Genomic DNA, 13381 nt, shown 5'->3' on the forward strand with positions numbered 1-13381 from the left:
TATTCATGAGAGACTCAGAAAGAGAGAGAGAAGCAGAGACACAGGCAGAGGGAGAAGCAGGCTTCCTGCAGGGAGCCCGACGTGGGTCTCCAGGATCATGCCCAGGGCCAAAGATGGTGCCAAACTGCTGAGCCACCCAGGCTGCCCCACACTTCCCTTTCCTGTCTCTCTGCACAGGACTTTGCACACAGTAGGCATCTGATGAATGGCCAGTTAATGAAATCATTAGGAGAGGCAAATCTGGCAGAGGAGTAATAACTGTTCCCTCCTGCTCATTACAGATCGCCGTCCCAAACCTCGGCGAGGCCGTGAAGGACGCAGACCTACTGGTGTTTGTCATCCCCCACCAATTCATTCACAGAATCTGTGATGAACTCACCGGGAGAGTGCCCAAGGAAGCGCTGGGAATCACCCTCATCAAGGTAGCTGGCTTGTGACCTCAGGCAGGAAAAGCCTTGCTGGATGTTGATTATGGGGGAAAATTTATTTCCTCTCACTTCCATCTGTTGGAAATAGGAGCTGAAAGGGAGGTGATGGCAGTTTTTCTGTTTTCTGGTTCTTTTTTTTTTTTTTTTTTTTTTTTTTTTTAAGATGCCTGGAATTTAATCAATAACGCGTGTCCCAGGAGCTTAGCTGAGCTCAACTTCAGGCAGGGAGGTGCTTTCTATCATGGTGGGTTTTAGCAGCGGCAGTGATGTGAGGATGACTCTTCACGATGAGCCTTGCTGTCAGAAAGAACCTGTTCAGGGCATGGGTCTCAGCCTGTGTTCTGGAAGTCACCACTGGTTTGTGTTGCTGGAAAATGCATCCTCATTAGTTTCTACTCCTGGGTGTAGTGTACTCCCTAAAGGAAGTTGTTAACTGGAAGTCCACAAACCACCCCCACAGGTCCCTAGACAGAATTCAGAAGGTTCATGGACTTAAAAGTGGGGAGAAAATTTACATTTTTATTCATTGTAACCTCTAACTGAAATGAGCATTGCTGTCCTACATGAGTGGCAGCCACAGGCCAGACTTGCGACAACAGTAGCATTAGCAGCACCTGTGGCCCTGTTGTCAATAGAAGTCCCAGGTATTTTCATGCCACTTTATAATGGCTCTAGTTATCTCAAGGTATCATTTATACTGATCATGACCTTGAAATTATGGTAATTGTTAAACCTGCCAAATCATCTTTTTCTAATTGCATTAATAAAACAGTACATATATCATTTTGTCACAAACTTGGGTATATATGTTTTCTTAACATTTTGATAATTATGTTTCAACATGATTGGCTCCCTGGGTCATTTCATACATTTTGCTTTATGCATATGAAATTCTGAGAATGAGTACATAAATCTTCATCAGATTGCCCAGGTGAGGGCCACATCATAGGAAAGGTTAAGAACCCTCTAGAGAGCCTTTGTTCTCAAGTGGTTCATAGATGAATGTTTATGAAAGCAAACTGGAACAACTCACATGTCATTTGTACATACAATGGATAAATGAGTAATGGATTTTCATTTTGGAATACTACACAGTGGTAAATAGAAATGAACCAGAATATTCATGCAGCCACATGGGTGAATCTCTAAGATAATAATGTAGCACCAAACAGTACCTTACAGATGAATGGTACAATTTCACTTACAGGCTTTCAAAAGCAGGCATGATGGCTTAACATATTGTGTAGGGATAGCTTTTATGTGGCAAAATGGTCAAGAACAGAAGGGAGCAGTGCATACAGCCTTCAGGATAGTGGTTCACCCTAGTGGAGGTGGGCACCAGTAGTGAGAAGGAGGATGAACTTAGTGGGGGACACATGGGACCTCAGTGGTATAGGTCATGTTCCAGGTGGTTACGTGTTCATTTTCTTTTCATTTTATTGTTATTCTTTCAATAGTACTGACATGGTATGTATGTTACTCTTGTAAGAGCTGTTTCAAGTCTATTCCCAATGAGTGCTTGAATCTACATTAGTAGCAAAGTAACTATGTCATGCCTCTTTCACTTGGTGCTTTGTTTTCCCCTAACTTGTTGACATCCTTATAGGGCATAGACGAGGGTCCTGAGGGGCTGAAGCTCATTTCTGACATCATCCGAGAGAAGATGGGCATTGACGTCAGCGTGCTCATGGGAGCCAACATTGCCAGTGAGGTGGCTGCAGAGAAGTTCTGTGAGACCACCATTGGTGAGGCTGGCTGTGGGGGGAGTCTTGAGAGCCTGGGCATTCATTGTTTTACAACGTACATTGCTGATTTCTGGTATTTTCTGTAGTGGAATCTTCCTCAATGGCTATTCAGTGAGGTGGGGATTTAATGTAAGGAGGTCATTCTGTGGAACTGAAGTGTTTCAGCAGCCTTCAGAATGAAAGTCAAGGCCAGGGGACCATTTTGACATACTATGAGCCTATAATGAATTAGCAAGGTTAAACACAAAAATGGAAAGTTGCTTATACTGAGAAGCAGGTGATTATGGGGCTGTGCTGGCTTTAGAAAGCCCAGGGTTTGTTTTTTTTTTAAACTCACAAATGCCAGTATCTGGATCTTCACTGGATCCCAGTGTAATCTAAAAATTGGTGGGAATGTGCTTGCTTTGGCAGCACATATTACTAAATATTGGGACAATAAAAATTGGTGGGAATGATCCCTATTTTCAGATGAATAATCTAAAACTCAGTAAATTACCTGCCCCAAGGTCATTTAGCCAATATAGAACCCAGGCATGAACTTGGCCATCCTGGTTCCTAAATTAGAAAGCTCTTCAATTCTTATACAATATCGGTGTTGTGAAGATTTCCACTTCTTTCAAAAGGGCCTTTGGAATTCTCATGTGCCTGTGTACCATAATAAAAGACTGATAAAAAAGTAATATCGCTATATTTGCAGATGCTTTGCAAAAGCTTAAATTTATTTCCACTCCAGAACTTACTTCCACCCTTGCCAAACATACCAGCAATGTGAATGATTTCTCTTTGCAGCTTTGTAAAAGGAGAGCTCTGAGAGAGATCAGGCTCTCTTGAATAAGATAACATGTATGGGGGAAAGGTAACTCCTGATTCTTACACATGCCTGCAAGTTAGGACATTTTTACTTCTTTTGCTTTTCGCTTTTACTTTTAATTGCATAGGTATTGTGGAAAATAGGGATAATCAAAACCATTTCTTATTGTTTCATTTAATTTCCATTATTTTTTTCTATGAGTGCAAACTATTTATATTTAAGTTATGTACTGTTTTATAATTGCTTTATTTATCTGTTAATTTAAAAGATCTTATTTACTTATTTGACAGAGAGAAAGAGCACAAGCGGTGGGGCTTGGAGGCAGGCAGAGGGAGAAGCAGGCTCCTTGCTGAGCAGAGAGCCCAACATGGGGCTCGATCCCAGACATGAACCAAAGGCAGACACTTAACTGACTCAGTCACGCAGGCGCCCCTATAATTGCTTTATTTACTTGATGTATAACAAACAACTTGCAAAGTCGGTCAACATAATGTTTTCATAGCTGGATAGTATTCCACCAACAATCCCATATATCTGGGCACTTGAAGCTTTTTTTTTTCTTTTGAGAAATAATATTTGGGGAGAACAGAGGTATCACAAATAATATCATGAAGAGGGACGCCTGAGTGGGTCAGCCGTTGAGCATCTGCTTTTGGCTCAGGGCATAATCCCAGAGTCCTGGGATGGAGTCCCACATTGGGCTACCTATGGGGAGCCTGCTTCTCCCTTTGCCTATATCTCTGCCTGTCTCTCTGTCTCTCATGAATAAATAAATAAAATCTTTTTAAAAAATAATAATATAATGAAAACAAAATATACTCAACTCAGGTTGATATTTATAAAAATGATATATAGAGACATAGGTAAGAAGATTCAAACAGTATGAGAAAGTGTGAAATTAGAACTAAGATTGTAATTTCTGGAGCTTGGGAGGATGGTGGAGCAGGAGGATCCCGAGCTCATGCCATCCCGTATTTACAATTAGGTATCAGTCACATCCAAGTCAACAAACTAGAGAGTGATCCAAAGATGGACAGAACACTCCAAAGCTAAATAAAGAGAAGCAGCAGCATCTGGAAGGTTAGGAAGGTCAGAAAGGTAGAGGGAGGCTGCCTGTAGGCAGGAGGGTGCTGTGTACATGGAGATGACAGAGAAACAAGCCCTCAAACCCTCGAGCCCTTGCACCAGGGAGCTTACATGGGAACACTAGTCCCCATAATATTTGGCTTTAAGAACCAGAGGGGCTGAATTTTGTGAGTTTGTAAAACCAGAGGGACTTGGAACCTGGAACTTTGGAGATCAACTAACTTAGCACTGGGTGAGCCTAGAGGACAAGTGATGGCTGGGTTGCTGCTCTAATTTATTTATTTATTTTACAGATTTTATTTATTTATTCATGAGAGAGAGAGAGAGGCAGAGACATAGGCAGAGGGAGAAGCAGGCTTCCTGCAGGGAGCCCAATGCAGGACTCCATCCCAGGACTCTGGGATCATGCCCTGAGTCGAAGGCAGACACTCAATCACTGAGCTCAACAGGTGCCCCTGGGTCACTGCTCTTAAGGAGACAGCAGCCTGAGCAGAGAGGCAACATAAAAACAGCCATTTACACAATACTGGGGGCAAAAAGGAAACAGATCTGATCATATTAATTGTGAAGCATGTGAAGGACTTCTCTGAAAATGAGGGAATCAACAGGTACTATTTTCTGCCCCCAACCCCGAACATGAACACAGAGCCACCTGTGAAAAGCAAGGCTGCACAGACACTTACAGCCTATGCCCAGTGCTCAGGGCACATTTTATTAAAGCTGTGTGCATGCCCTGCCCAGCCACTGATTGTATAGCTGCCACTTCCCACAGTACCCAGCCATCAAATCACACCCAGCTCTATGCCCCCAGCCACTATCTCGCACCATGCCCAGCCACCACATCAGGCCACATGGCCCCAGCCACCATTATGCACTGAGCCCAGCTACACCCAGCCATCATCCCACATTGTGCCCAGCTTTACACTCCCAGCCATCCCATGTGCAGCTCCCAGACACAGTGGCACTTTGGGGGATCCGGCCTAGGACTAGAGGCCCAACATAAATATTGTGAACAACATCACCCTGTTCCCAAGTTCCTCAGTGGGTACTATCCCCTCAGAGCTGGCCTGCCTGGGTCTCACTAACACCACAGAGAGTAAGCACAGCCCACAACAGGCAGAGAATCAGTGAAGACAACTGCACTGAAAGGAAAAGTGACTCAGACATGTCAACAGAGTTAAGCAACACACAGAGGATGCTCTCCTGAAGTGCCAGGTTCTGGTGAACAGAGGACATGCACTGCAGGACCTCCTCTTCATAAAGCCATTACATTCAGGAGAAGATGACATAGCTGACTTTATTCACGCACAGAAACAGACACAGAGTGGCAGACAATGAGGAGGCAGAAGAATTAAATGAAAATGAAAGAACAGGACAAGACCATGGCCAGAGACCTAAGCAAAATAGATACAAGTAACTTGCCTGATAGAGAATCTAAAAAATTCATCATAAGGATACTTACTGGACTTGTGAAGAATGAAAGACACGAGCGAGATCCTCCATGCAGTGATAAGGAATAACATAGCAGAGATAAAGGGCCCAGTAAATGAAATGAGAAATGTGCTTGATGGAATGAGCAGCAGGATGGAAGAAGCATCGGAACAAATGAGTGACTTGGAAGACAGAATAATGGAAAATATTCAAGCTGAACAAAAGAGAACTAAGAATTATGCAAAATGGGAATAGACTTAGGGAACTCAGTGACTCCATCAAATGTAATAATAATCTTATTACAGAAGTCTTAGAAGAAGAGAGAGAAAAGAGGGAAGAAAATAAAAAAAAAAAAAAATAGCTGAAAACTTCCATACTCTGGGGAAAGAAGCCTATCCAGATCCAGGAGGCACTGAGAATTCCAACCCAAATCAACAAAAGCAGGGGTGCCTAGGTGCCACAGTTGGTTAAGTATCCAACTCTTGGTTTCGGCTCAGGTTATGTGACCTCAGGGTCATCAGATTGAGCCCCACGTCTGGGTCTGCACTCAATGTGAAGTCTGCTTAAGATTCTCTGTCTCCTTTTCCATCTGCCCCTTTCATCGTCCACTCTCCTCTCTCTCTTTCTCTCTCTCTAAAATAAATAAATCTTTTAAAAAAATCAACAAGCAGACCCACACCAAGACATAATTAAATTTGCAAAATAAGGTGATTTAAAAAATCTTAAAAGCAGCAAGATAAAAGAAATCAATAACTTACTAAGGAAAACCCATAAGGCAAGCAGGAGATTTTTCAACAGAAGGGAGTGGCATGATATATTCAAAGTGCTGAGTGGGAAAAATCTGTAGCCAAGAATACTCTATCCAGCAAGGCTGTCACTCAAAAGGAGAAATAGTTTCCCAGACAAACAAAAACTAAAGGAGTTCATGACCACTAAGCCAGCCCTGCAAGAAATATTGAAGGAGACTCTTTGAGTAGAAAAGAGAGACCAAAAGTGAGAGTATAAAGGTAGGAAACACAAAAGCAGTAAAAATGAATATTTCTGTAAAAAATCAGTCAAGGAACTCATGAAAAGTTTTAAAGTATAACAACATACACCTAAAACGTAGGGAGGAGAAGAGGAAAGAATATGTTCAAACTTAAACAACCACCAACTTAATATAGACTGCTGTGTGCGTCAACATCCATAGCTCATTTGTGAGGCTATGTATAAACCAGATGGTAACCATATATCAAAACCCACTAATAAATATGCAAAGAATAAAGAGAAAGAAATCCAAATATATCAGTAAAGAAAATCAGCAAAACGTGAGATAAAAACAATGAGAGAAAATCTTCAAAAACAACCACAAAACAAGTAATAAAATGGCAATAAATACATATCTATCAATAATTACTTTGAATGTAAATGGACTAAATGCTCTAATCAAAAGTCATAGGGTGTCAGAATGGATAAAAAAAACAAGACCCATCTATATGCTGCCTACAAGAGACTCATTTTAGACTTAAAGACACTTGCAGATTGAAAGTGAAGGATTGGAGAACCATGTATCCTGCAAATGAATGTCAAAAAAAAAAAAAAAGCTGGATTAGCAATACTTGTATTGGACAAAATAGACTTTATCTTTTTTAAAGATTTTATTTATTTATTCATGAGAGACACACAGAGAGAGAGGCAGAGACACAGGCAGAGAGAGAAGCAGGCTCCATGCAGGGAGCCTGATGTGGGACTTGATCCTGGGACTCCAGGATCACGCCCTGGGCTGAAGGCAGACACTCAACCACTGAGTCATCCAGGCATCCCAGAACAAAATAGACTTTAAAACAGACTGTAACAAGAGACAAAGAGGATGGTATATAATCATAAAGGGAACAAATCCAACAAGAAGATAAGGACAACTGTAAATATTTATGCCCCCAAATATATAAAACAGTAACAAACATAAAGGAACTAATTGACAGTAATACAATAACAGTAGGGGGACTTTAACACCCCCACTCATATCAATGGACAGATAATCTAAATGGAAAATCAACAAGGAAACAATGGGTTTGAATGAAACACAGGAATACATGTATTTAACAGATATATTCAGAACATTTCATCCTAAAACAGCAAAATACACATTCTTTTCAAGCGCACATGGAATGTTCTCCAGAATAGATCATGTATTATTAGCCCACAAAACAGGCCTCAGCAAATACAAGAAGATCAAAATCACAGCATGTACCTTTTCTGACAACAGTGCTGTGAAACTAGAAGTCAACCACAAGAAAAAAATCTGGAAAGACCACAACTACATAGAGGTTAAATAACATGCTACTAAAAAATGAATGGGTCAACCAGGAAATCAAGGAAGAAATTAAAAAACATATGGAAACAAATGAAAATGAAAACACAACAGTGCAAAACCTTTGGGATGCAGCAAAAGTGATTCTAAGAGGGAAATATATAGCAATACAGGCCTACCTCAAGAAGCAAGAAAAATCTCAAATAAACAACCTAACCTTATACCTAAAGGAGCTAGAAAAAGAACAACCAACAAAACCTAAAGCCAGCAAAAGGAAGGGAATAATAAAGATTAGAGCAGAAATAAATGATATAGAAACTAAAAAACCAATAGCATGGATCAATGAAACCAGGAGCCTGTGCTTTGAAAAAAAATCAATAAAATTGATAAACTTCTAGCCAGACTTACCGAGAAAAAGTACAAAAGAGACAAATAAATTTACAAATGAGAGAGGACAAATAATAACCAACAGCACAGAAATAGAATTAGAAGAGAATATTATGAAAAACTATATGCCAACAACCTGGAGGAAATGTAAAAATTCCTAGAAACGTATAAACTATCAGAATTGAAACAAGAATAAGTAGAAAACTTGAGCAATAATCAGCAAAGAAATTAAGTCAGTAAATAACTTCCAGTGAACAAAGGTCCAGAACTAGATGATTTCACAGGTGAATCCTATCGAACATTTAAAGAAGAGTTAAGACCTATTCTTCTCAACCTATTCCAAGAAATAGAAAAGGAAGGAAAACTTCCAAATTCATTCTATAAGGCTAGTATTACCCTGATACCAAAACCAGATAAAGATACCATTTAAAAAGAGAACTACAGGCCAAGTATCCCTGATGAACATAGATGCAAAAATTCTCAATAAAATGCTAGCAAACCAAATTCAACAATACATTAAACAAATTATTCACCACAATCAGGTGGGATTTATTCCTGGGTTGCAAGGACTGTTCAATATTTGCAAATCAATCAGTGTAATATCGCATCAATAAGAGGAAGGATAAGAACCATATGATCATTTCAATAGATGCAGAAAAAGCATTTGACCAAGTACAACATCCATGCGCGATAAAAACCCTCAACAGAGTAGCTTTAGAGGGAATGTACCTCAATATAATAAAGGCCATTTGTGAAAAACCCACAGTTAATATCATCCTCAATGGGGAAAAACTGAGTTTTTGATCGTGAACAAGACAAGGATGTCTGCTTCCACCACTGGAATTGTTATGCAACACAATCTGGAAGTCCAACCATAGCAGTCAGACAAAAAAGAAATAAAAGGCATCAAATCAAAAAGGGAGAAGTAAAACTTTTCACTATTCGCAAGATGACATGATACTACATAGAGATTACCCAGAAGACTCCACCAAAAAACTGCTAGAACTGGTAAATGAATTCAGTAAAGTTGTAGGATACAAAAACCAAATAATCCAATTGAAAAAATGAGAAGATTTGAAATCTGTTGGATTTCTATACACCAACAATAAGGAAATCGAGAAATTTGAAAGCAATTCCATTTATAATTGCTCTAAAAATAATAATAAATGGAAAAACATTCCATGCTCGTGGACTGGAAGAACAAATATTGTTAAAATGTCTGTACTGCTCAAAGCAATCTACATATTTAATGGAATCCCTATCCAAATACCAACATTTTTTATAGAAGTATAACAAAGTATCCTAAAATTTGTATGGAACCTCAAAAGATCCTGAATAGCTAAAACTATCTTGAAAAAGAAAAGCAAAGCTGGATGCATTTTAATTCTGGACTTCAAGTTATAATACAAAGCAGGAATAAAACAGTATGGTATTAATACAAAATAGACATGTAGATCAATGGAACAGAATAGAAAGTCCTGAAATAAACCCACAATTATATGGTCAATTAATCTTTGACAAATCAGGAAAGAATATCCAATGGGAAAAAGATATTCTCTTCAACAAACAATTTTGGGTAAACCTGAGAGCAATATGCAAAAGAATGAAACTGGACCGCTTTCTTACACCATACACAAAAAAAAAATTGAACTAAAGACCTCTATATGTGAGACCTAAAATCATAAAAATCCTTTAGAAGAGAGCACAGGCAATAACTTCTGTGACATTGGCCATAACAACTTCTTCCTAGATATGTATTCTGAGGCAAGGGAAACAAAAGGAAAAATAAACTATTGGAACTACATCAAAACAAAAAGCTTCTTCTGCATAGTGAGGGAAACAATGAAAAAGGCAACCAGAATGGGAGGGGATATTTGCAAATAACATATCAGATAAAGGGTTTGTATCCAAAATATATAAAGAGTTTATAGAACTCAACATCCAAAAACCAAATAATCCAATTGAAAAAATGAGATTTGAACAGACATTTTTCCAAAGAAGACATCCAGATGGCCAACAGACAGACCCATGAAAAGATACTCAGTTATTACTTTCATTGGGGAAATGCAAATCAAAACTGTAATGAGCTATCACCTCACACCTGTCAGAATGGCTTAAATCAACAACATAAGAAACAACAAGTGGGAATGCAAACTGGTGCAGCCACTGCAGAAAACAAGAGGGAGGTTCCTCAAAAAGTTAAAAATAGGAGACACCTGGGTGGCTCAGTTCATTAAGTGTCTTGGTTTTGGCTCAGGTTATGATCTCAGGGTTGTGAGATTGAACCCCACATCTGGCTCCATGCTGAGCTGATGCGGTCTGCTTGAGATTCTTTACTCCCTCTGCTCCCTGCTCTCTCTCTAAAACAAATAAATAAAATCTTTTAAAAAGTTAAAAATAGAACTACCTTACAATCCAGCAATCACACTACTGGGTATTTACCCCCCAAATATAAGAAAACTAATTCAAAGGGATATATGCACCCCTATGTTTATAGCGGCATTATTTACAATAGGCAAGATGTGGAAGCAGCCCAAGTATCCAGTGATGGATGAACAGATAAAGAAGATGTGGTGTATGCGTACAATGGAATCTTAGCCATAAAAAAGAGCAAAATCTTAACATTTTCAAAAACGTGGAGGGAACTAAAGAATGTAATGCTAAGTAAAATAAGTCAATTAGAGGAATAAATACCACATGATTTCAGTCATGTGGAATTTAAGAAACAAAAAACAAGCAAAGGGAAAAATAAGAGAGATCAAAAAACAGACTCTTACTATAGACTCTTACTATAGCTGCTGGTTACCAGAGGGGAGGTCGGTGGGGGATGGGTAAATAGGTGGTGGGGATTAAGGAGGGCACTGATGATGAGTACTGAGTGTTGGTTGGAAGTGCTGAATCACTATATTGTATACCTGAAACTAAATAATCCTGACTGTATGTTAATTCACTGGAATTAAAAACTTTTTAAAAAGTTAAAAAAATATATCCACAGAACTTCTTATAGGGTCTACTAAGAAAATGGAGATTCAGGGAGTCATAGTGACTTTCCCAAGATTATACAGCTGGTCATCAGTAGACGCAAGATTTGGAACGGGACTGACTCCAAGCTCATGCTCTTTCAATACCATATAATAGTGTCCTTTTTAGTTGGTTCCTAACTCGCCAGCGACTTGGGATCATTCCTATGAAGATAAAAGCTTATCTAATCTCTGTGCCCTCCTCTGGAGCCCCTCTTCATGGAAGGGGACTAGTTCTATTCACAAACAGATCCATGGAGACTCCAGAAAATCACAGGCTAGCAGAGCAAGGAAGGAACCTCTGGTGTCATTCAGACCATCCCCTGCTTTACAGATGAAGAATGAGTTACACAAGATCACACGGGCAGAGGGGAATAGTCATGAATCTGTTCTCTACCTAACACTGCCTTACTGGAAGAAATCATGCACTTTGCGGGCTGATCTCATTAATTCGACAAATTGTTTAGCAAATTGGAGCCATTTATCTAAAATCATGAGATTAGTCAATTTTAGCCAAATACAGTCTGACGCAGTATGAAGTGGCCAAGGATGGGTCTGTTGTGCAAACATCCTCCACCCTCAATTACCAAATGGCCAGCACCTCACATTTATCGCAAGAAGCATTAAACTTCTTATGTGACTTATTTTCTATGCCAACATTTTGAACAGTAAGAAATAAGGGAAAAGGCAATCTGTTCTTGTCACAGGAATTTTTTTTAAAAGAATCTTTCTTTTTTTAATATTTTATTTATTCATGAGAGACACAGAGATAGAGAGAGGCAGAGACACAGGCAGAGGGAGAAGCAGGCTCCAAGCAGGGAGGCTGATGCGGGACTCGATCCTGGGTCTCCAGGATCATGCCCTGGGCTGAAGGCGGCGCTAAACCACTGAGCCACCCGGGCTGCCCAGGAATTGTTATATGAAAAAGAAAAACATCGTATTTTTACATCTGTTCTCCAGACTGAAAACATGGTGTTCCTCCACAATAACAATAGTATCCATTAAAAAAAAAAAAAAAAAAAAAAGTTGTAATTTGCCTTCATCTTCCCAAAGGGAATCCCTGTTAGCAGTTTCTAAGTATCCTTCTAGGAAAAAGAAAAAAAAAATTATGTGTATACTAGTCTATATGGGTTATATTCTTTCACAGTTAATTCTTTTATCCATCTGTGATTTTAATGTAGCCTGTGAAATTATATAATTACTTCTATTTTAAAAAATTAATTAGTTGTTCCAACTGCATCCTATTTGCCAATAATAAATTGGCAATCAGTTGGAAATTGGCTGGTTGCCCTACTCATTTTGTAAGGCTGAGATACTATCTCCAATCCTTGATTGAAACCTGTGTCTACCTATAGATTTTGGCTAGAATTTTTATGTACCTCTCAGCCCTGTTCATTGTAGGAAAGCTTCTAGTTGGGTACATTAGGCTCTTTTGTTTTATACAGATAGACAGATGCACAGAAATTCTGTCTCTCTCTGGCTTCTGTTTATCCAGTGGGTCCACTGCCTTCTCTGTGGATTGGATCACAGTTGGCAATAGAGACCTGAATTAAGTAAAACATTGGAAGATAAAGTACAAAGATGATATTTTCTAAATTGTCTTATATAACCTGAATTAAACCATGAGGAAATGACAAGCCCAAAGTAAAAGCTATGTTAAAACACCTGGCTTGCACTCTTCAAAAGTGCCAATGTCATGAAAGACAATGAAACGTTAGAGTGTCCCCGATTAAAGACAACTCCAGAGAGTGCCTGCAAAATGCAGTGGGATTCCTGGATTGTGGGAGGGAAGATTGCCATGAAAGACAGCATTGTACTCATTGGTGAGATTGGGATGTGAGTTGGATGTTAGATAATTGTACCAACATTAAATTTCTTGCATTTGATAATTGCACTGTGGTTAATCCTAATTGCTAATTCTTGATGACATTAGCGACCAACTTTTTCTTAATTATGGCAGATTCAGGAGTTTTAGCTTACTTGAATCTTCGGCAGAGGAAGAAGAAAAAAATAGCCTTGTTTTTCAGTATCTTGTAAAAATTCTCCCCAGCATGGTGAACTGTGGTGCCCCCTTGTGGTGAGAGTTCCCTTCATTCTCGAGAACTCTTCATTCCTCAAGAACTGGAGATTTTCACTGTCACCTCAGAAAAAATTTTCAAAGCCCATTATGTGTCCAGCATCTG

The 13381-nt window shown here is 39.2% G+C and overlaps 1 protein-coding gene across 2 annotated transcripts in view; it reads left to right on the forward strand.

The window, feature by feature from the left end:
- Window positions 1–13381, forward strand: part of GPD1L (glycerol-3-phosphate dehydrogenase 1 like) — a 110147-nt gene that overhangs the window by 24898 nt on the left and 71868 nt on the right. For both annotated transcript variants that reach the window (XM_072793111.1, XM_072793112.1), the window contains exons 3-4: window positions 282–422; window positions 2035–2173. In XM_072793111.1, the coding sequence (XP_072649212.1) occupies window positions 282–422; window positions 2035–2173 (280 nt within the window). The remainder of the gene's footprint in view (window positions 1–281; window positions 423–2034; window positions 2174–13381) is intronic.

This window comes from Canis lupus, chromosome 22 (genome assembly GCF_048164855.1).
Source record: "Canis lupus baileyi chromosome 22, mCanLup2.hap1, whole genome shotgun sequence".
Taxonomy (NCBI): domain Eukaryota; kingdom Metazoa; phylum Chordata; class Mammalia; order Carnivora; family Canidae; genus Canis; species Canis lupus.